Source organism: Macaca mulatta, chromosome 11 (assembly GCF_049350105.2).
Source record: "Macaca mulatta isolate MMU2019108-1 chromosome 11, T2T-MMU8v2.0, whole genome shotgun sequence".
NCBI lineage: Eukaryota > Metazoa > Chordata > Mammalia > Primates > Cercopithecidae > Macaca > Macaca mulatta.
In genome coordinates, this window is record NC_133416.1 from 57,032,969 (window position 1) to 57,057,232 (window position 24,264).

Consider the following 24,264-nt stretch of genomic DNA (forward strand, 5'->3'; position numbering starts at 1 on the left):
TCAGAGTAAATGGAGTATCCATCAATTTAAGCATTCATCCTTTGTATTTCAAACAATCCAATTTTAGTTATTTTTAAATGTACAATAAATTATTGTTTTAATTATTTGTAAGTGTACAATAAATTGTTGTCGACTACAGTCACCCTGTGGTGCTATCAAATACTAGACCTTGGTCATTCTAACTATATTTTTGTACTAATGAGTACCATCCCCATTTCCACATTCCCCACTACCCTTCCCAGCCTCTCATAATCATCCTTCTACTCTATATCTCTATGAGTTCAATTGTTTTAATTTTCAGCTCCCAGAAATAAGTGAGAACATGCAAAGTTTGTCTTTCTGTGCTTGGCTTATTTCCCTTAACATAATAACCTCCAGTTCCATCCATGTTGCTGCAAATGACAGGATCTCATTCTTTTTTACGGCTGAATGGTACTCCACTGTGTATATGTACCACATTTTCTTTATCCACTCATCTGTTGATGGACATTTACTTGGCTTCCAAATCTTTTTTTTTTTTTTAGACAGAGTCTTGCTTTGCTTTGTCGCCAGGTGGGAGTGCAGTGGTCCGATCTTGGCTCATTGCCTCCACCTCCTGAGTTCAAGCGATTCTCCTGGTTCAACCTCTCGAGTAGCTGGGACTACAGGCACGCATCACCATGCCTGGCTAATTTTTTGTATTTTAGTAGAGATGGGGTTTCACCATGTTGGTCAGGCTGGTCTGGAACTCCCGACCTCAGGTGATTAGCCTGCTTTGGCCTCCCAAAGTGCTGGGATTACAGGCGTGAGCCACTGCACCCGGCCCCAAATCTTGGCTATTATGAAAAGTGCTGCAATAAACATGGGAGTGCAGATACCTCTTTGATATAATGATATCCTTTCTTTTGGGTATATACCTAGTAGTGGAATTGGTGAATCATATGGTACCTCTATTTTTAGTTTTTTGAGGACCCTCCAGACTGTTCTCCATAGTGGTTGTAGTAATTTACATTCCCATCCACAGAGTATGAGGGTTCCCTTTTCTCTACATCCTCGCCAGCATGTGTTATTGCCTATCTTTCGGATGAAAGCCATTTTAACTAGGATGAGATGATATCTCATTGTAGTTTTTGATTTGTGTGTCTCTGGTGATCAATGATGTTGAGCGCCTTTTCATATACCTGTTTGCCATTGTATGTTTTCTTTTGAGAAATGTCTATTCAGATCTTTTGTCCATTTTTAATTGGATTACTAGATTTTTTTCCTATTGAGTTATTTGAGCTCCTTATATATTCTGGTTATTAATCCCTTGTCAGATGGATAGTCTGCAACTATTTTTTTCTCCCATTCTGTGGGTTGTCTCTTCACTTTGGTCATTGTTTCATTTGCTGTGCAGAAGCTTTTTAACTTGATGTGATCCCATTTTTCCCATTTTTGCTTTGGTTGCCTGTGCTTGTGGGGTATTACTCAAGAAATCTTTGCCCAGCCCAATGTGCCAGGGGATTTCCCCAATGTTTTCTTTTAGTAGTTTCATAGTTTGAGTCTTAGATTTAAGACTTCAATCAATTTTGATTTGATTTTTGTATATGGTGAGAGATGGAGGCCATTTCATTGTTCTGCATATAGATATCCAGTTTCCCAGCACCATTTATTGAAGAGAATGTCCATTCCCTAATGTATGTTCTAGGCAACTTTGTTGAAAATGAGTTCACTGTAGATGTATGGATTTATTTCTGGGTTTTCTTTTCTGTTCCATTGGTCTATGTATCTGTTTTTATGCCAGTACCATGCTGTTTTGGTTACTATAGTGGCTCTGTAGTATAATTTGAAGTCAGATAATGTGATTCCTCCAGTTTTGTTTTTTGCTCAGGATAGCTTTGCCTGACTAACACTTTAATATATATCCATCTAGAGGTTTTCTCTATTCATAAATAAACATAAAATATGTGTGCATATATATATTTAGTCAACATTAAACTAATTAAGTAGTTTTAATATTACTCACTCAAATATTACAACTGTGAGGATAGCCTCCTTTGGAGGTGCCATCAGAAACCTACATTTCAGAACATTTTTGAGGAATACAGGCCATTTAGTTTGCCGAATATCCTTCAGTTTGGTTTTTTTTCTTGTTATTGGTTGTTTTTTTTTTTGAGACAGAGTCTTGCTTTGTTGCCCAGTGGTGTGATCTCAGCTCACTGCAACCTCCGCCTCCCGGGTTCAAGCAATTCTCATGTTTCAACCTCCCAAGGAGCTGGGACTGCAGGCGCGCGCCACCATGCCCAGCTAATTTTTGTATTTTTAGTAGAGATGGGGTTTCACCATGTTGACCAGGCTGGTCTCGAGCTCCTGACCTCGAGCTCCTGACCTCAAGTGATCCACCCGCCTCAGCCTCCCAAAATGCTGGTATTACAGGTGTGAGCCACTGCACCCACCCTCAATTTGGTTTTGTCTAATATTTCTTCATGATAAGACTTAGGCTTTGCTGCTGCTTTTCTTTTCTTTCTTTCTTTCTTTTTTTTTTTTTCCTTTTTAGTCTCACTCTGTCGCCCAGGCTGGAGTGCAGTGGCATAGACTTGGCTCACTGCAGCCTTCACTGCCTGGGCTCAAGCAATCCTCCTGCTTTGGCCTCCCAAAGTGCTAGGATTACAGATGTGAGACATCCTGCCAGCTGGCTTTGCATTTTTTTGGCAGAAGTGTTATAAAGTATATTTTTGTCCTTCTCAGCACATCATATGAGAAAACACATAGTGTCAATTTGTGTCATTATTTGTGATTTATGATTAAGTTGGAACCTAACAGTTTTCTCTACTGTAGTGTTACCATTTTTTCCTTTGTAACTTTTTTTTTAGACAGGGTCTCGTTCTACCCAGGCTGGAGTGAAGTGGCACAATCTCGGCTCACTGCAACTTCTGCCTTCCAGGCTCCAATAATCCTCCCATCTCAGCCTCCCAAGTAGCTGGGACTACAGGCACGTGCTACTCAGCTAATTTTTGTATTTTTAATAGAGACAGGGTTTCGCCATGTTGCCTAGGCTGGTCTTGAATTCCTGGATTTCAGTCTTCCAAAGTGCTGGGATTACAGGTGTGAGCCACTGTGCCAGACCTCTCCTTTGTAATTTAAAAGTAATCTGTGAACAAAAAGCAATCTGTGCACATGAAAAGATACTAAGCATCACTACTCATTAGGGAATGCAAACCCAAACCATAATGAGGTACCAATTCACATCCACAAATAGGGCTACAATTTAAAAGACAGACATCAACAAATTGGCAAGGATGTGGGGAAATTGGAACTCTCATCCATTGCTGATGGGATATAAAATGGTGCAGCACCTTCGAAAAACAACTTGGCAGTTCCTCAAAAAGTTAAACATAGGTACCTATGACACAGCAATGCTTCTCCTAGTATACACCCGAAAGAACTGAAAACACATCCCCACAAAAATCAGGAATGTTTATAGCAGTATTACTCATATAGACAAGTGAAAACAAATGTCCATCGATTGATGAATGGATACATAAAATGTCGTATATCCATACAATAGAATATTATTTGGCAATAAAAAGGAATAAAGTGGCCAGGCACAGTGGCTCACACCTGTAATCCCAGCACTTTGAGAGACGGAGGTGGGTGGATTGCTTGAGTCCAGGAGTTCGAGAACAGCCTGGGTAACATGGTGAAACCCCGACTCTACAAAAAAATAAAAATACAAAATACAAAAATTAGGCTGGGTGCAGTGGCAGATGCCTATAATCCCAGCACTCTGAGAGGCTGAGGCGGGCAGATCGCTTGAGTCCCGGAGTTCAAGACCAGCCCGAACAACATGGCAAAACCCTGTCTCTACAAAAAACACAAAAATTAGCTGGGCATGGTGGTGCATGCCTGTAGTCCCAGCTACCCAAGAGGCTGAAGCGGAAGAATGGCTTGAGCTCAGGAGGTGGAGGTTGCAGTGAGTGAAGATTGTGCCACTGCACTCCAGCCTGAGTGACAGAGCCAGACCCTGTCTCAAAACAAAAACAAAAACAAAAATTAGCTGGGCACGGTGGTGTGCACTTGTAGTCCCAGGTGCTCAGGAGGCTGAGGCAGGAGGATTGCTTGAGCCCAGGAGGTGGAGGTTGCAGTGAGCTGAGACTGCGCCACTGCACTCCAACCTGGGCGACAGAGTGAAACCTTATCTCCAAAAAGAAAACGGAATGAACTACTAATAAATGCTACAACTTAGAGAACACTGGAAAACATTATGCTAAGTGAAAGAAGCCAGTTACGGAAGACTTTATTGTATGATTCCATTTATGTGAAGTGTTCAAAATAGGTACATTTCTAGAAACAGAAAGTAGATTTGTGGTTGCCAGGGTATAGGGGAAGGAAGGGAATAGGGACTAATACTAATGGGAGAGAGAGACAAAAACATTCTAAAATTAGATTGTGCTGATAGCTGCACAGCCCTTTGAATATACTAAGAAAACATTGAATTGCACATTTTAAATGGTAAGTTTGGATTATATCTCAATAAAGCTGTTTAAACACAAAGAAAGGCCGGGCATGGTGGCTCACACCTGTAATCCCAGCACTTTGGGAGGCCGAGGCAAGTGGATCACCTGAGGTCAGGAGTATGATACCAGCCTAACCATCATCGTGAAATCTCATCTCTACTAAAAACACAAAAATTAACTGGGCTTGGTGGCGGATGCCTGTCGTCCCAGCTATTCGGGAGGTTGAGATGGGAGAATTGCTTGAACCCGGGAGGTGGAGGTTGCAGTGAGCCGAGGTCGTGCCAGGGCACTCCAGCCTGGGCAACAGAGCGAGACTGAGTCTCAAAAAAACAAAAATAATAACAAAAAACATTCACACAAAGAAAAAATTCTGTGTGGAGGTAAGTTTAAACTATATCAATATTCCGTTTCCTATCAAACTTGCACCTAAAAGTTTTAACATTCACTGATGATTCTTGACTGAATCATTACTGTATTGCAAAATGGTGATTTTTCTATCATTGCTTCTTCATTTACTAGTTGGCATTTTACTATAAGGAAGAGCCATCAAATATATTTTTAAAAATAAAAAATAGGATTATACTCAACATTAATGCTTCATAATTTGCTAATTTAATATTACTCAGTCCTGTGATTCTGTATGTAAATATTTACCAATGTCATCATTTTTAGTGGCTGCTAAGTTTTTTGTTTTTTGAGATAGGGTCTTGCTCTGTCACCCAGGCTGGAGTGCAATGGCATGATCTCAGCTCACTGCAACCTCTGCCTCCTGGGTTCAAGCGATTCTCCTGCCTCAGCCTCCTGAGTAGCTGGGATTATGGGCATGTGCCACCAAGCCTGCATAATTTTTGTATTTTTTAGTAGAGACAGGGTCTCGCCATGTTGGCCAGGCTGGTCTCAAACTCCTGACCTCAGGTGATCCTCCTGTCTCAGCTTCTGAAAGTGCTGGGATTACAGGCGTGAGCCACTGCGCCCGGTCTCTATGAATCTTACTGGAGGATTATTCCTTTAGACAAAAATCACACTGATAAGTCTCTTTAAGATAAGGCCTTCTCTATCTTGGGTACCCCGTGAGGCTGTGGAGGAATAATATCCTTAAGATCCTTAGAAGATCTTTCTCTTCCTGCCATCTTGGATCCTGTGGAGGCCTGCTGGGAATAGGACTTCTAAAAGGAAATATGTCTGGAAGGCTGTGGTCCAAGGCCATTTTTGCTGGCTATAAGCAGAGTCTCTGGAACCAAAGGGAGCACACAGCAGTTCTTCTTAAAATTGAAGGTGGTTTATGCCTGAGATGAAACAGAATTCTATTTGGGCAAGAGATGTGCTTCTGTATACAAAGCAAAGGACACCACAGTGACTCCTGGTGGCAAACCAAACAAAACCAGAATAATCTGGGGAAAGGTAACTCCGGCCTACAGAAACAGTGGCAAGGTTCATGCCCAATTCCAAAGCAATCTTCCTCCCAAGCCCACTGGACACAGAATCTGAGTGATGCTGTACCCCTCAAGGGTTTAAACTGATGAAAAGTCAATAAATAAAAGTGGATTTGTGGGGGGAAAATATCCTTAGAAGTCCTACTGTTAACAGAGTAGGTCTGCAACAAATGCCTGTAGGATCCTTAGGACTACTTCTGCCTGTCTGAAGGATTCTGAGGCACCCGCTTAGGTCTTTCTGATGCTTAATGACTCTGCTTTTACAGTCACAGCTTTGGCTTCATGTTTACCCAGAGACGGTGTGTTCCTGACAGTGCTCTGGAGTTGATCTTTGCCCCGAGGCTTTTTTATTACTTTGACAATTCTTGCTTGGCTGGAAAGATTATCCTGGGCTTTTTATATCTCCTCCAAATTCTGCCTAAAAAATGGAATAATTCTTTCTTTAGCTTTTCTCTCACTATCTGTATCTTAGGATGCAAGGCTCAAAAAAGTCAAACATAACTTCCAACACTCTGCCTGAAAATCCTAGCCAGAGTCATCAGTTAATTAGACCTTTTTTATTTTTCACATTAGTACAGATGAAAGTTTCAGTCCACTGTCCACCACTACATCAGAGTCTCTGTTCCTCCAGATTCCAATAGTGTTTCCCTGAACTTTCCCTTGAGCCTTCGCCCGCAGTCTCCTCAAGGCCCTGCCAGCTTTCCCGCGCAGTCTCACTGAGGCTGTCAGGAGCCTCCCACACACGTTAGGTTCTGCTATGGCAGTGCCTCGCTTCCAGGTACCAAATCCTGTCCCAGGTGTCTGTTGCTGCACAGCAAATGACTTCAAGCTTAGTGGCATAAAACCACAACTATTTTATTATTCTCATGGATTCTGTGGATTAGGAATTCGGACAGGGCATGGAGGAGATGGATTTTCAATGCTCCATGAGGTCTTGGACCTCAACCAGGAAGACTCGGTGCACAGGAGCTGGAACAGCTGAAGTTGGAGAATTCACTTCCAAGATGGTTCTTCCTGCCTATAGCTGCCAGCCTGGCGGGCGTGGCTGGGAGGCTGGCTCAGCTGGGTCTCTTGGCTGGAGCACTACACATGGCCTCTCTGGCATGGCGGCCTCGGGAAATTGGACTTCTTACATGGTGGCTCAGGAGAAAAAGAAGCCAACAGAGGGGTACAGCAGTGATGCAGGACAGGCAAGGCTGGCTCCTTTTGGCAGGGTTTTCCCAGATAAAGCAAGCAGAGAGTGTGGAGAGGAGTGGAGGATGAGAAGCTGGGAAGAAAGCATCTTAGCCATCTATGCATGCGCGTGCACACACACACACACATACACACACACACACACACACACACACAAAATCTGTAAGGGCAAACAGGTTTGCTGGGAGTAGCCAGACTCGAGTAAAGACAGATGGTGTAAGTGAGCTGGATGAGGTTGCTCAGCTCTGGAACTTCTCCAGTCTCACTGGAGGCTGGGTATTATATGTGAAGACTGTCCCATGAGTGGGGGATACATACAGAGGCCACCATGGGGCAGTAGCAGCCAGAAGAGAATGAATGGTGTAAAGGGTTGAATAGTGGCCCCCTCAAGAGAGATATGCCCAAGTTCTGAACCTGTGAATGTGACCTTTTTGGAAATAGGATCTTTTCCCAAATAAAGATCTTAAGAAGAGATCATCCTAGATTAATGGTGAGCCTTAAATCCAGAGACAGGTATCCTTCTAGGAGGAAGGAGAGGGAATTTCAAGACACAGAGACACAGAGGAGAAGGCCATGTGAAGATGGAGGCAAAGACTGGAGGTGCCACTGCCAAGCAACACTGCAGATCGCCTGCAGCTGCCAGAGACTTGGAGAGAGCTTGCCACAGGCCCTCCCTCAGAGCCTCCAGCAGGAACCCACCCTGCTGACACCTTGATTTCAGGCTTCCAGCCTCCACAACTGTGGTGGAATGAATCACTGTTGTTTTGAGCCACATAGTTTGTTGCAATTTGTACGGCAGTCCTAGGAAAGCTAACAGGCAGTCCAGGTAGGAATGGGTGGTGAGGCAGAAGGGATCTGGAGGCAGGGGGTGTCAAGGGGGCCCAGCGTGTACCCCAACCTAGACCACCCAGCTCTTCCATCACACCGGCCCCTGCCCCTCAATGTTTTGCACACTTTGAGGCCTGATCCAGGGATTTTCCCTTTCCCTGGTGCCACGGCTCAGCACTGCTTCCCCCTCGGGGCTGCATCTTCTCAGGACCCACGACTGCACGGTCTTGAGCCGCAGTGCCTGGTTTCTCTCTTGCACCACCGTTGGTATCTTCTCCCTCCCCTCTCTCTCACCGTCTGCGGAAGTGCTTTGTATACAGTGAGTGCTTAATAAAAGTCACTTTTCTCTCCTCAGAGTCCCCTAACTCTTGCCCCAGCCACTTTCCCTGCTCCAACTGAATCTGTGCCCTAACCTTGTCAGAGACAAGGATAACGTCCCCCATGGCTCCAGTGTGATGGCGTTCCCTCCCCTCCCACACAGCACCCCGGCCCCACGTTCCCCACAGGAGCTTGTGGGGTGATCATTAGCCCATGTGCCTCCTGACCTCACTCCCAGTCACTAATTTGTGTGTAAACTTGGACAAGTCGCTGCACCCTCTGCTCTTTAGTTTCCTCTCAGGTAAAATAAGAGGGTTGAAGGAGACACATTCACCCATGCATTCCTCCACTCGCTGTTGTTTACTAAGACTGTGAGCCATAACTCTGCCTTCAAGGAGCTCTGGTTCTATAGGGTTTTTGTTTTGTTTTGTTTCTTTGAGACGGAGTCTCACTCTGTCACCCAGGCTGGAGTGAAGTGGTGCGATCTCCGCTCACTGCAACCTCCGCCTCCCGGGTTCAAGCGATTCTCCTGCCTCAGCCTCCTGAGTAGCTGGGATTACAGGTGTGCGCCACCACGCCCGGCTAATTTTTGTGTTTTTAGTAGAGACGGGGTTTCACCATGTTGGCCAGGCTGGTCTCGAACTCCTGACCTCAGGTGATCCACCCACCTCAGCCTCCTAAAGTGCTGGGATTACAGGCGTAAGCCACTGTGCCCAGCCAAGGTTCTGAGGTTTTAAAGCTGCCACTTTGGAGAATCTGTCCAGGTGCAATGCAGGCATTCCTTCCTTCTGTGTACCCTTTAGGAAGCAGATTTTGGCTCAGAATAAGAAAGACCCTTCTACCAGAAAGGCCCACAAATGGACAGGCTTCCACAGAAAGGGGTGAGCCCCCGGTCCGGAGGAGTCTCTGGGATTGCTTCCAACTCTGGGATCCTGAGATCCTCCGTAAAGGGTTTATTGAGCAGAAGAACCAATTTAACTCTGTTCCCATGAAAATAAACGTGGAGATTTACTTCAAACTCAGCAGCTCTGGTGAGAAGGCTCTCACACAGGTCCAGGTTAGACCCACACAGACTCCACGACCCTCTAAGGCAACTAGCATACAGCAGATGAAGGAAACGATTCAGGTGTCAGAATTGCTTTTATTTTTATCTCCAGTCAGTCACAGACCCCAGGAAGGTGAGGCCAGGGAAGGGAACAGGCACGGACACTGGGGAACTTGCAGGAGCTGAGGCCAGTGGACAACAGGAGTGTCTGGGGTATGGCAGCCGGGCTGTGTCCCTGGAGCTGTCTGCCATCAGGGACTCAGGAGAACGGCTCAGGGAGGGCTCGGGAGGGGGTACACTGTGTCCAAGAGATGCAACCATCGTTCGGCAAAAGTGAACAGTGGCGGCTGATGAGCAGATAGGTCTGGGTAGGTCTGAGGAGAGCTGGGGGCCAGATCCTGCCCCCAACCTCCAGCCACATGGGCCCTCGGTGACTCTCCCAAACCAGGCTCTGTGTTTCCTCAAGCAGCCACCGGAGGGCAGCAAAGTGCTTGTGCAAAATTCCAACCCGCCCAGGAGAGCAGCCAGGACACCTGGGACTTGGCCTCAGGCGGGCCAGGGAGGGAGGCACGGAGCCTGTTGGAAAATGGGTGTCTGTCCCATCCTGACTCCCTCGGAAGGAGGAGTAGGGAATGGAAGAACTAAGATTCCGGAGCTTCCCCAGGTGATAACAGAAGGAGCCATGCGTGTGCCCAGGAATGAGTCCCAGACTCGCACCCTGGCCCCCATCTGCAGCTTCCAGGAGAGGACTTCAAGGGGAGACCCCTCACCTCGTATTCCAGACGATCAGATTCCTGGCTGCCTCCAGCTTTACAAAATCCAGCCCACCCTTTCCTGGGCCCAGCCCCACCCAGTCCAAAAATGTGAGTGGCCTTCAGGCTCCCTTCCTCCTTTACAGCTTGCAACACCTGCTCAGCTGCGGTTTCCTTAATCCTGCATTCCTGTTCCCCCACCCTTCCTCCTTCTGACGCCTCTCCTGGTGTTTCAGGGATCCTCACTGCCTGTATTGGAGATGGAACACATAGTCTTTGGCCCTGACCCTGCTGCCGACACTGTGGTACCCGGGACGCCCCGCTCAGGACCCAGAGTAGGAGGCTGCAGCATCTTCTGCCTGGCCTCCCCAGCTCTGCAAAGAAGCCATTTCTCAAATGGCTGTGATGCATGTGTGATGTTGTTTATAGCTGAGGACCTGTCCCTCCTCCCCCAAGCTTTTGGCACTCAGCCCTGAATAAGCTTTTAAATCCCCAGTTTTTCTGCAATAACTTATCCCAGGGAGAGGAGAACTTGGACAAGTAGATTCTAGGAAGCATGACCAAGGCTGTCTGACAGTGGCAGGAGAGTGGGGTGCTGGGACTAACCCCTCTGGAACTGAGGCCAGAGATGAGGAGAGGAAACTGAGTGGCTTGGAGGAGAGGAGGTGGAGGAGGGTGGGAACCAGGTGAGGAAGTCAGTGGAGAGAAGTGTTCTGGTGCCTCTCCCACCCTATCCTGGCTATGAACTTCCACGTGGCAGATAGAAAAACTGAATCCCAGACAGCAAGAAACCCTCCCCTAACACCAGGAGCCCGCTGGCGGTGAGGTTAGAACCAGAAACCAGAAATCTTGCCTCCCAGTTCATGTCCGGAGGATAGAAACCTCAGAGCACAAAACCTGGCGAGGGGTTTCAGGAGAGACGGGAGGCCGGGTGGCACTGAGGACAAGAAATCCCCAGGACATCAGGGCCTGACCACCCACCTCTCTGTGTTCTCATTCCAGCCCCCATCCAGGCCCATGGGCAAGAGTGATACCCTGTTTGCGTGAGGCAGCTGTGGGTCTGAACCCCAGGCCCACCACTCGCTAGCCATATGACCTGGGACTCATTACTGAGCCTTTCTGAGCACCTCGGCTTTTCCCTCTGTGACGGACATGAGCGGAGTGCTGTCTCTGGAGGATCACTGCGATGGATTAATTTAGACCAGCACACAGTGGGCATCTCACCCGTGCCCCCAATGCCTTTGCTGCACACACACCACCCGCCAGTTCTTGGCTCCTTTTCTCTTCAAATATCCAAGAAGGAACAAAACTTCAAATGCTTCTGCAATATTTCTTGAAAGCTGGGAGTAGGAAGGGTGGGGAGGGATGGGGTTGGGAAGGAACAGCACACCTCGTCACCCTTCCCAGGGCAGACGGAGCTCCCAGCACAGGGGAGAGAGAAGAGGAGGAGGGCGAAGCCAAGGGAGGGTTCTGCTATCCACTCAGAGCTTTCCTGTCTCCACACAGTAACTTTCCACTGGCCTCGAGCTGGCCACTGCACATGCTGGCTGCACGCTCCCCCAGTGTGGCCTCCTGGTTCCCTCCCCACAGGCGCCCCCCTGGGGGTTGGAAGGCTGACGCACACCCTGCCTGAGATCCCAGCCGCCTGGAAGCTGATAAGCAGCCCTGGCCTCATTACATGGGACCAGCTGGAGGGACTGGCCCTGGCTGTTAGCATCAGCTGGATGGCTTCCAAATTGGAGAGATGCAGAGATAAGTGGGGGGGTGGCGGGGGGGCACGTAGGGACTCTGGGCTGAGTGAGCGGCCAGTGAAGCTAGAAGAGATGTGGACTCTGCCAACTACGAAGGCCTCAGGAGGCCTGGCTGGGGACAAGCCAGCAAACAGCAGCTGACAGGAAGGGTTTAGGAAATAAGAGGTGCAGAAGGGACTCCCACACAGCCTCGGGTTAGGGCTGGGACAGAGCAGGGACTCCTTCCAGATGGGGCTGGCCTGGCAGCTAGAGTGATTGCCTCCTCCCCCAGAACATCCAGCCGGAGGGCCCAAGCACACCTCACTCAGCCTCAGGCCTGTGGCAGTAGCCTGGTGGGTGGAGAGAAGCGAGTGAGAGGATGTGGATCTCGGTTCTGCAACCCCAAATGCCTCCCAGGTGGACGCGGGTCTGGGTGGATTGGCTCCCCGGCTCCCACTTCCCTGGGAGCCCCAGGACAGGCCCTCACTGAGGAACAGGGCCCCCTGCTCTCACCTCCTGCCCCAACAGTGCTCTGTCATGACCTGGGAGGGCCGTTCACAGCGAGCAGCAGACAGCACAGGCTTCAAATCCCTAGAACAAGCTGCTGGTCCCAGAGCCAAGAGAAGATGGGCAGCCTGGGACAGCCATCCTGCCCACTCACTCCACCTGCCCAGCTACGTCCCCCACCCCCTTTCTTACAAAGTGTCAATGCCTGTCCTGCACGAGAAAGACAGGAGGACACAGACTGGACGCAGGACCCAAGGCCACATGGTTGTGCAGCCCTAGGAGGAATTGTGGTGGGGGGTCAGGGCTCCGCTGGGCTTCCTGGGTCTCACTCCCGCATTTGAAATCCTGCTAGGCTTCTCCCCGCTGTCCCTTAGGCCCTCAAACCCAGAGGAGCCTTCAGCCTTGACTGTCCCAGTTTGGAAGATGTAATGGGGGAAACAGGGCGGCACAGGGATTGACATGGCCTCGGTTCCTCAGGGTCCCCATGGCGTATGTACAAGCGGCAGAGGGCTGGGCTGGGCTGGGGTAGACAGTGGCCTGGCCACAGCCTGGGTTGGCAGCTAGTTTTATATCTGGTCTTGTAGGAGCGCAGGGGAGGGACAGGGAACCAAGAGGGGTGCATTCTCTGGAGGACGGTGGGGTGGGGAGGGCTCCTCATTCCCGGTTAGTGCCAAAAAGCTGCAGGAAGAAGGTGAAGATATAGATGATGTCTAGGTAAATGTTGAGGGCTCCAAAAATATACTCCTCAGGGCTCAGCGAGTGGCGTCGGTTACCCATCAGCAACTGGGTGTCAAGTGCCAGGAACTGGGAGAAGTGAGGAGAGAGAGAGGGGTCAGAGGCCCAGGCAGTGTGACACTGACTATGGCAGCCCTGGTGCCCCCCTCAGCCCCACCCCCAATTTTATTACCCTCACCTGCTGCCTGGCTGCCCAGTGGCCCTCCTGAGACACCTTCTATCCCTAATTCTGTTCAGCAGCTATTTACTGAGCCTCTGCTATGTGCCAGGCACAGGGATACAGCAGAGAACAAGACAGCCGGGGTCCCTGTCCTCACAGAGCTTCGAGTCTAGAGGAATTGTTAGGATGATGAGTATAACAAGGTTCCAGGCAGCGGTGGGGCTGATAACAAGGAGCCTCACCTATGTGAGTGTGGCAGGGAGTTAGGGAAGGCTTCCTGGGGGAGGGGACCTTCAAGCTGAGGCCTAGACTTCTTGGCCATTCCCTCAGGACCCTGCTCTCAGAGGAAGGCGAATGCTTCAGGTACAAGCAGGGCCCAAGCACTTGTGCTGTACTGACATCAGCCCATCAGTGCTATACCGACATCCCCATCCAGTAAGAATCAGATTCTTCCTACAGGAAGTGAGGCCCAGAGACCTTAAATATTAGCCAAAGGTTACACAGCTGGAAAGTGGCAAAGCCAAGATTTGAACCCGAGCAGTCCAGCTCCAGAGCCCCAGGTGTAACCATTCTGCTCTGCTACTAACAGCACCTGGGGTTAATGCCTTTCCTCCCAGGAAGCAGGCTCTTCCCTGGGGACCTGCTTGGCCTAATGGACTAGGACCAGATTCCCTTTGAGACAGCACTGTGCCACCCCGCTGCCCCTGCCAGGTCTGCCCACTGTATACAGTGGCTCCTACCCCTCCCCACCTATCTTTCCTCTGGGCTCCAAGCCTAGGGAGCAGAACCCTTGAGAAGTAGAATATGAAATTTGGCAGGCGTGGTGCGCTTTTCTGGAGAAAGAGGCCAAAATGTCCACCAGAATCTCAAAGGTGATGAAGCACTGATCCACGTAGGATTGGAATTGGGTTTTTTTTTTGTTTTTTTTTTTGTTTTGTTTTGTTTTGTTTTTTGAGACAGAGTTTCACTCTTGTTGCCCAGGCTGGAGTGCAATGGTGAGATCTTGGCTTGCTGCAACCTCCGCCTCCTGGGTTCAAGCGATTCTCCTGCCTCAGCCTCCCGAGGAGCTAGGATTGCCGGCATGCACCACCACACCCAGCTAATTTTGTATTTTTAGTAGAGACAGGGTTTCTCCATGTTGGCCAGGCTGGTCCCGAACTCCTGACCTCAGGTAATCTGCCTGCCTCGGCCTCCCAAAGTGCTGGGATTACAGGCGTGAGCCACCATGCCCGGCCCGGGATTGGAATTATTTTACATTGATTCACATTCTTGTTAACTGGGCTCTTCGGTCACTTGTGTATGAAAGGCATGTTCCCTGGGTCCTCTGAAACTCATTCATTATACAATAAATATGTATGGGGCGACAGCTGCATGACAGGGACTTGCTGAGAGTGGAAGAGACAAGAAACACAAAGCCATGCCTGCCTTGGGGAAGCTCACAGCGTCATGGGGGACACTTACAGGTCATTACAAGAAAATCCACGAAATGCACAATTAGGACTGTGAAGGAAGGAGCTACTGATTGGGCCAGAGGAAGGTGACCCAGGAGAGGTGGCATTTCACCTGAGGCTTAAGTAGGAGTTTGCTAGCTAGGAAGGCCTAGGGAAGCCTGGGAGGCCTGACTGGTGTTGTGTGAAGAGCGGAGAACTCGGCCAGGCAGGAACTATGGGAGAAGTAGATAGAGGAGGAAGGGGTTGGGGCCTGCCCTTGCAGCTTGCATTCTGCTCGGTAGGCAGGGGTCATGCCCAGTTCCCTTTCCTTCACCCGCCATGGACTCCTTGACTCCTAAGACCCAGACTTTAGAGTTGCTATAGATGCAGCCCTGTAGAATCTTAGTTGAATCCCAGCTCCGGTGCAATGCGCCCCCATGCCCAAGAGGCCAGGGCTCCAACAGGGAGCAATTCCAGCACACAGGACATTGAGGCAGGGCCACCCTCAAAGTTGGGGAGGTGGGGGCAATTATGAGCACAGGCTTGAAAGTCAGATCCACTTGGACTGCAGGCTCTGCTCTACCACTCATTAGCTGTAGGACCTGGCTGGGCAGAGCATTTAATCTCTTTGGGCCTGTGAGTCCCTATGTGTAAAAAGGAGATGAGCGTGCCTGCCTCCTGAGGTTGTTGTGAGAATGAGATAATGCATGCAAGGGGCCTGGCACGGTGCCTGACACATGGTAAGCACTTAATGAATGCTTGCTATTATATTAATGTGGTTTTGTTGTTATTATCTGCAGAAGGAGAGGTGCCCTCTTGAGGACGTGCACACACTGCTGATGAGACTCAGGTGTCTCTTGCGTCTCATCAGGGAGGCAGCACTGTTCCTTGGGGAGCTCAGTGGCCTTAACAGAGCGAAAATGGGGAGCCATGGCCAGAGCTGAGAGGAGCCCTGTGCAGGATGTGTCAGGCTCCTGAGCTCAGAGGCACTGAGGAAAGGGCACTCCAGACAGGAACAGGAGTTGAAATGCCTGGGTTTGAGACCCGGCTCCATTGCTCAGTAGCCAAGTCATCCACTTGACCTCAGTGTCCTCGTCTACAAAATGGGATAGTTGCAATGCCCACACCACGGTGTGGTTTTGAGGGTAGATTTATGACAGTGTATGTGGCATCCACTATTTGTATTTTTGAGTATGATTTCTCTCCATTCCGCTCTGCTCCTTCTGTGTTTGATTTGGATTCCCAAGCACATTTTCCTTCTGCAGAGAGAATGAGCAGGCAGAAGGCCCAGTGCAAAGGCTTTGGCCACTTGGCGGTCACAGCTGCCAGCATCAGTTCATAAACTGCTGACCTGCCTAATCCATCAGTAGCTTGCTTGGTTGATTTCTCAGAGCCTGGTCACTCCTAGGTGAGCTAATGAAATTGAGTCTCTTAACTTGGAAGGCTTGGATCTGTCCAGCTCTGGGGGTGGCCCTTCTGAGAAGCACCCATGCAGGAGACCCCCTAGAGCAGCCAGCTGGCTTTTCTCTTGGAGAGAGGAGGAATGAAATGATTTCAGCCCCAGCCCTTGGTCCATGCACACAGATGCTTATCTATGTGGTGTTCTCTGGGATGGCCTGCTTCAAATTTCAACCCCACTGCCCAGTATGACCCATCACTGCCACCTCATGCCTGGGAGTCAACCAAAGTCTTTTCATTCATTTATTCCCAACAATATTTGCTGAGCACCTGCTATGTTCCAGAGAACTTGCCCTCATAGAACTGACAGTCTAACGAGGGCAAAAGACATGATCAGAGAGATTCTGCATGGCAGTGCATTCATTTACAGGGGAAGTCATCTGCTGCTATCTCCTTGGAGATGGAAAGCATTGTTAACTAATGTCTTGGTTGAGAGCAGTTATCTTGGTTATAGTTAACATCTTAGTGGGTAGCTGGGATCTTGGCTGAGAGCTAGCAACCGAGTTGACTGCAAACCCCTAAAAGGAGGGCAGGTACTTGAGTTAGTGGCCAGCTGAACAGGAGACTCTGCAGGAGGAGCACTTGGGATGGGGCAGGAGGCCCCCAGGGACAAGGATGCTATTAAGTTACATCTGAAGAGTCTTTCCCTAGACCAACACTTGATCTCTCATCTCCCTCTCCCCATTTGCCCTGGGAGGTGGATGTCCTCATGGTCTTACACATGAGGAAAGGAGTCTGAGAGCTGAGTGATTTGCTGATGGCTGCTTCTCAAGTGTCGTCTCCTACACTGGAGGAGATGGGGGAGGAGTGGGCTTGCAGGGAGGGAGGGAGCATGTGCAGGGGGCAAACTTCCCCACCTCACCTTACTGGCCAGCGCTAAACCTCGCCGGGGCCCCCAGCCTCACATTTGGCCTGACCCTGCCGTATCTGGGGCCCAGGCTTATGTCTGTTGTCCTCCCTGAATGTGGCCCCAGAGGTGACACTGAGGGGCTCTGGGCAGTGCATGCCATGGAAAGGCCAGCTCAGAGCCACCCGCAGGCAGGCACTGAATACAAAAAGCTGGGGTTGCAATGTGTTGAATCAGCTTAAACAGTGACACGTGGACTGTGTCTGTCCTGCAGAAATGCCAGTGTGACGGCGCGTGGAGGCAACCCCCAGGCTGTTGTTTGCAGCATTGGTTCTAACAGTGAGATGCTGAAACAACCCAAACTCTACCAACACGGGGGTGGTTAAATAAACTCTGGGCAGCAGTGCTGAGGTGGAAACATCTGTGACAGACGCTACTGTGAGAAAAAAGCAAGTTGCGAAAAATCCATATCGTATGATCCCATAAAACTATACATGTCAGAGGAGCCAACATAGCAAATATCTATGAAATGCACAAAGAAAGGTCTGGAAGGAGAGATAATTCATGGTTCCTGCTGGGGAAAGAAGTGAGGGACACGATCAAAATGACATTTGCTTTTTTCTATATTTAAGATTTTCCAAAAGTGAAATATGTGAATAAATGTATTCACATATTATATAATTAGAAGTTTAAAATAGAAGGGTTAAAATAGCACAAAAGAAGAGTTCATGAACTCTTTCACTCAATTCTCACCATAAGCCTCTGCAGCAGGTGTCTCACTATCAGCTCCATCATTTGCTGAGGACACTGAGGCAGAGACAGTGTAAGTGACTTGCCCATGTCACACAGCCCAGGGACAGCTAGAGGGTGAGCTTGGGCTTTGGGGAGTCTTTGGAGAAGAGACTACCAGCCATATGTCCAGGTGCACCGGCTGGGCTGCAGGGGAGTGTGAGGGGGTGAGGGAGGGAAGAGAGACCATTGAGTGAAGATCTGGGGCCCATTTCTTGCCTGATACCAATAGAAGATATTTCTCTCCATTGACCTGGGTGTCAAAAATTTAGATGGCATAGACAACATTTGCACCCCCAGGAGGGCCACCAAAAGAACAGGGTCTGGCAGGCATTCGAATCAGAAAGCCTGGCCCAGGGTGAAAGGTGGGTAGTGTATGAAAGTGCATTAATGACACACGATTATCTATCAACTTTTTAAAAAGTAGGCCAGGTGCAGTGGTTCACGCCAGTAATCCCAGCACTCTGGGAGACCAAGGTGGGCAGATCGCCTGAGGGCAGGAGTTCGAGACTAGCCTGGCCAACATGAGGAAACCCCATCTCTACTAAAAATACAAAAATTAGCTGGGCGTGGTGGTGGGCACCTGTAATCCCAGCTACTTGGGAGGCTGAGGGAGGAGAATCGCTTGAACTCGGGGAGGTGGAGGTTGCAGTGAGCCAAGATCATGCCACTGCACTCCAGCCTGGGCAACAGAGTGAGACTCTGTCTCAAAAAAAAAAAAAAAAAGAGAAAGAAAGGAACCAGGAGACAAGGTAGGCTTCAATAGCCTGTCGCAGTAAGTGGAATAAAATATTTTGCATGAAAGAACCATATGTGGTCATACGAGAAAGGGCATGAGTCCAGTATAATACAGTGCTTAAGATCATAGGCTGGGGAGTCCCACAAACCTGGGTTCAAATCTTGGCTCAGACCTTAGGTAACTTACTAACAGGTAAGAGTTACTGATCACTGACCACACACCAGGCACTAAGTGCTTTACATATATGAATGCATCCAAATCACAGCCACCTATGAGGGAGTTACTGTTCTTGTCCCCATTTTACAGCTAAAGAAACTGAGGTACAAAGACATTACGTAACTTGGTGAGTCCACACAGCTAGAATGTGGCAGAGAAGGGCTTTGAGACTTATAGTGAATGATAACCTTGTCATTTAGATCACCAGATTTTGAAGCCAGGCTAAATCTGGTGACCTAAATGATAAGGTTATCATTTACCATAAGAGTAAAAGCTGTCATCGATTGAGAATTGCCATGTTCCAAGTGTGAGGAGGCTGTTTTCCCTTCATTTGTTACCCTATTCATCCATTACAACAGCCTGCTGAGACAGGTGGGTGAGCCCTATTTTAAAGACGAGGCCGGTGAGGCAGAGCGGTCAAGTCGTTTTGCCCAAGGTCACAGAATGGTAGGAGGAGCCTTGAATGTGACTTGGTGGGGGGGCACTGGCCAGCTGCAGAGCCCCCTCCCCACTCCACACACCTACTGGCCCTGCCAGTGCCTCTTCCTGGCTCTGCTCTGAAGAACCAGGTCCTGGATACGGAAGCAGAAGTTCCTTTCTGCCCCCAGGCAGGTGTGGAGCTGCCTCTGCCTCCCCTCCCTCAGTCCGCCACCCCAGGGCTTCTCCACCTCCTCCTGTCAGGTTTGAGCAGAGTGTGGGCTGGGGTATGAGTGCCTCAGGAGTGAGACAGGCAGGCCTCAGGAGGGGCCTGCACATTCTCCCCTGAAGGAGCAATCACTGATCAGTCCGCCCACCTCAGGAGGAACCCACGCCACTTCCAGGTTGTCTGGGTGAGGCGTGGGGAGGGGGTGCGAGGAGGCCTCAGGGTAGGCATTGGGACTGTTTCAGCGGCAGAGGGTGGGTGACCTAACAGAGAAGGTTCTCACTGGCTCCTTCAGCTTCACGTAATGCATTGAGGGAAAAGGGCCTCTAGGCTCTGAATGGAACGAAGATAATTCTAAAAGTCATGCCTCAGCCTTGGATTTGTGTGGCCATTTTAACTTTTCGAAGTGTTTTCCTAATTGTGAGGAAGGTAGAGCATATATTGCCGTCCCACTAGAAAAGCAGGGTGAGGGGTTGGGGTAGACGGGCGTATTTTTCTTAAATCCCTTCGACACTGTGGGTCTGGCCCAGACTGGTCATGGTGTGTGTATGTGTGCAAATGCGTGTGGGTATGTGTGTGCCTGTGTATATACTTGTGTATGTGTGTATGTATGTATATGTGTGCATATGTGTATATATGTGTGTGTGAGTGTGAGTGTGCACGTGTGTGTGTGTATGTGTGTGCATGTGTGTGAGTGTATATATATAAGTGTATGTGGGTATATGTGTGTGTATATGTGTGCATGTGAGTGTATGCATGTGCATGTGTGTATATGTGCATGTGTGTATGTGTATATGTGTATGTCTACGTGCATGTGAGTGAATGTGTGTGCATGTGTATATGTGCATGTGTGCATGTGTATGAGTGTATATATGTGCATGTGTATATGCGCATGTGTGTGCATGTGAGCACGTGTGTGCATGTGTATATGTATATGTGTGCATATGAGTGTGTATATGAGTGTATGTATGTTCATGTGTATATATGTGCATATGTGCATGTGTGCATATGTGTGTGTGCATGTGAGTGCATATGTGCGCATGTGTATGTGTGCATGTGTATGTGTGCATGTGTGCATGTGAGTGCATATGTGTGCATGTGTGTATATGTGTATGTTTGTGTATGTGTGCATGTGAGTGTGTACGAGTGTATGTGCATGCGTATATATGTGCGTATGTGTGCATATGTGTACATACGAATGTGTGTGCATGTTTGTATGTGTGCGTGTGTTTGTGTGTATATGTGTGCATGAGTGTGCATGTGTATATGTGTGCAGGTGAGTGTATGTGTGTATATGTGTATGTGCATGTGTGTGTATATGTGCATGTATGTATGTGTGCATGTGAGTGTATGTGTGTGCATGTGTGTGTATAGGTGAGTGTATGTGCATGTGTGTATAGGTGCGTGTATTTGTGTGCATGTGTGTGCGTGTATATGTGTATGTCTGTGTGCATGAGTGCATGTGTGTGTATGTGTATATGTATGTGTGTATATGTGTGCATGTGTGCACATGTGTGTATGTGCATATGTGTATATGTATGTGCGCGCATGTGTGCATGTATGTACGCGTGTGTATGTACATGTGTGCATGTGCATATATGCGCGTGTATATGTGTGCAAGTGTGTGTATGAGTGTATGTGCATGTGTGTATGTGTGCATGAGTGTATGTGTGTATATGTGTGCATGTGAGTGTATGTGTGTACGTGCATGTGTCTGTGCACATGTGTGTGAATGTGTGTGTATGTGCATATGTGTGTGCATGAGTGCATGTGTATATGTGTATGTGTATATGTGTGCATGTGTGTATGTATGTGCATGTGTGCATGTGTGTCTGTGCATGTATGTGCATGTGTGCATATGTGTGCATGTGACTATGTGTATATGCGAGTGTGCGTGTATGTGTGCATATATGTGAATGTGTATATGCGCATGTGTATGTGTGTCTATGTGTGCATGTGAATGTATGTGCATGCATGCGTGTCTGTGTGCCTGTGAGCACATGTGCGTGTGTATATGTGCATGTGTATGTCTGTTTGCCTGTGAGTGCATGTGTGTGTGCATGTGTATGTGCATGTATGTATATATGCATGTGTATGTGTGTATGTGCATGTGCGTATATGTGTATGTGTGTATAAGTATCCATGTGACTGTGTGTATGTGCATGTGGGTAGATGTGTGTATATGAGTGTGTATGTATGTGTGCATGTGGGTATGTGCGTGTGTATATGTGAGTTTATGTGAGAATGTGTATGTGCATGTGTGTATATGCGTGAATGTGAGTGTGTGTCTCTCTCTCTGGAAGTGCTGTCTTGGCTTCAGCGCATGCTCAGCTTCAGCAGCAGATGCCTCAGGCAGTTCCCTGTCAGCTCTGAGGTCTCAGCCCTGCTTTCCTTCCAGAGACTGAGGACAGATAGCTCTATGTCTCTCCATAGTGGTCAACATCAGAACTGGAGGTCCAGCACCCCTACTGAGCATCTTCCTATCCCAGCTCTGTTCATCCAAATGCCATTAGGCTTGCAGCATTCAGTACTGACCATGCACAGTCTCCCTGCCCCCACCCACCCCAGCTCTGGGACACTGCAGTGACCTCCTAAATGGTCTCCCAGCCTCTGGTCTGTCCACTCAGCTTCTCACTAATCTTCCTTAAAGCACGACAACTGTGATGTTTCTTAGCAACTGTCAGTGGTTCCCAAGGTCCTCAAATCGGCCAGGCTGGGCAGGGAGTGAAGAGGTCTATTCCCACTGGGCCCATCACCTAATTTCTAATGTCCTATGCCTCATTCCTTCCCGAGGACTCTGGGACTTGGGCTCTCGATTTAGGGGGCTCAGAGACCTTAGCTTCCCCAAGGAAGGACCAACTCTGAGATGCGGCAACCTGTCTCAAGTCCCGTGGGCCCTGGAGTCTCAGCTGCGGCTAGAAGCCAGCTGTAGGCATGTGCCCCCACCTCATTCCCTGCCCCATCACGCCAGCCCGGCCTGACCCTCATGCTCCCTGTGTGACTTTCCATGAGTTTCTACAGAAAAGCACCCAAAGAGAGGGCACTAGGGGGAATGGGAGGATTCGGCCACTCTGAGGTCAGGGCTGTTCAGCTGGCTCACCCACTTCTACTGGCATATTTGGGTTCTGGCATCCAGTGAGGGGTCTGGGGTAGGGGTGAGGCCAAAAACCCAAGGCTCCCTGAGAATGTACTAAGGCTGACATGGGTGAGGCCTAGGAGGGGCCTGTTCCTCAAAGCTGGACCAGAGCCCTGAGAAACCTTGCCTCCCATCCCCTCAGGTGCTGCCCCCTCCACTGGGCGGCCCTGCCCTCAAAGATGGCAGAATCTCAAGGGAGGTGCTGATGTTTCTGGGAGAGAAACTGGATTCTCGAAGCTGGATTCTCACAGCGCTTCCAAAGCTCAGGTTGGTGGGAGTTGAGGGGCGGGTCTCCCTCGGGGTCTGGGGCCTCCTCCTCCACTTCTTTTCACCCCACTCTCGCACAGTCTCCTCAAGGCGGCACACGTGGCAGGGACGCCTGCATGCAGTGTGTAGTGTGCAGCTCTGCTCGGCTGTAGGGCTGGGAGTGGCCCCCACTGTGCTGAGAATTCCCCAAAGGGTATGGTGGGAGATGGCAGGATGGGCAGATGAGAGACTAGGGGGTGCTGGGTGCTGGTTATGGGACACACTGGAGCTAGGGGACCACAGAGTCTGCAGTCCTGAGGGTCAGGACGAGGTCAGCATGTTCCTGAGTTCGAGTTAATGGGAGGGTAAAGGGATTTAGTTATGGGGCTGGGCCTCTGAGGGCCTTCATCTACCTGAAACTGAGAGGAGGGAAAGGGAATGAGTCTCAAAGCCCCTCTCATCAACATTCCCCTGCCCATGGGCCCCAGGGGAGCTGCAGATGAACATGGGCAGGGGATGGAGCCAGGGGAACTGGCCCTATGCTCTCCATTGTTGTTTCTATAACCTGCAGGATGATCCCGACCAGGGACCTTTGAAGTGTTGATCTCCTAATAAGATAATTGGCACTGCAGTTCCCCCTCTCCTGTGACTCACAGAAGACTGATGGGCAGTGCTGAATTCAACCACACAGCCTGTGGGTTCTCTGCCTTGCTCTGATTGTACCTCTGTGGGCCTGGCCCTGGCCCCTGCCACACCTCTTGGGGATCCGTTCATGCCACAAACATCTCCTGGGCACGTACTATGTACCAGTCCCTGTTCTGGGCATGGGGGCTGCAGTGATGAACAAGCCAGACTACAATCCCTGCCCTTAAGGAACTTAGATTCTGCTGGAGGGAGACAGACAATGAGCAATACATCAAGAAAAACAGACAGTGTGTCAGAATGAGATGCACTACAGAGAGAGGGAAATAGAGTAGGGAGGAAGAGGGAGGGACAGAGCTGCACACACTTGAAGGATGGGAGAGAGGACTATGAGCAGTCCCTAAGAACAGACAGAGGCAGGTGCAGAGGCCCTGGGTTTGGAGAGAGCCTGCCATGATCACGCAGCACGAGGCCAGTGTGGCTACAGCAGAGGAGAGTGGGGAGGTCAGAGAGGGCCTGCAGGCTGTGGGAAGCGATTGCGGGATGCTCAACAGAGGAACAAGGGTACCTAACACTCCAGCTGCTGTGCCCCGCATAGACACAGGGCATAGCGGCAGCCTGCAGGAGGCCATGGCAACAATCAACCCAGGCTGGAGGCTATGGGGGCTGGGACAGGGAGTAGCCATGAGGGTAGAGATAAGTTGTCAGATTCTGGATAGGATTAGGGGCCACAGCATTGATCTGGGGTGTGATGTGGGGGATGAGGAGAGGGGAGGAGTGGAAGGTGTCACCAAAGCATTTGTTCTGAGTTACAGGAAGATGGGGAAGGCTTTGGGAAAAGCAGGCATCCCGGGGAAGGGGCAGGAGCTTGGTTTTATACATGTGAAGTCCGAGGTGCCTATGAGCCTTCCTCATGCAGACCCTCATTAGGCAACCGGAAA

The 24,264-nt window shown here is 49.5% G+C and overlaps 1 protein-coding gene, 2 long non-coding RNA genes and 1 pseudogene across 24 annotated transcripts in view; 3 read left to right on the top strand and 1 right to left on the bottom strand.

The window, feature by feature from the left end:
* Positions 1–2,098: 2,098 nt before the first annotated feature.
* On the top strand, positions 2,099–11,354 carry LOC144332864 (uncharacterized). Its single transcript, XR_013401061.1, has 2 exons — positions 2,099–2,283; positions 8,850–11,354. It is a non-coding gene; the product is annotated as an uncharacterized LOC144332864 (long non-coding RNA).
* Positions 5,654–5,990, top strand: LOC100425555 (large ribosomal subunit protein eL33 pseudogene; annotated as a pseudogene).
* The window catches only part of FAIM2 (Fas apoptotic inhibitory molecule 2), a 34,435-nt gene continuing 19,540 nt past the window's right edge, over positions 9,370–24,264 (bottom strand). For 18 of the 22 annotated variants that reach the window (XM_077954159.1, XM_077954149.1, XM_077954155.1 and 15 more), the window contains one exon: positions 9,370–13,086. In XM_077954159.1, coding sequence (XP_077810285.1) covers positions 13,073–13,086 — 14 coding nt within the window. In that variant the 3' untranslated portion in view covers positions 9,370–13,072. Of the gene's footprint in view, positions 13,138–17,517; positions 18,384–24,264 lie in introns of those variants that run through there. The other 4 variants (XR_013401057.1, XR_013401058.1, XR_013401059.1 and 1 more) reach the window with 2 other exon arrangements.
* On the top strand, positions 18,532–21,335 carry LOC144332863 (uncharacterized). Its single transcript, XR_013401060.1, has 2 exons — positions 18,532–20,619; positions 20,933–21,335. It is a non-coding gene; the product is annotated as an uncharacterized LOC144332863 (long non-coding RNA).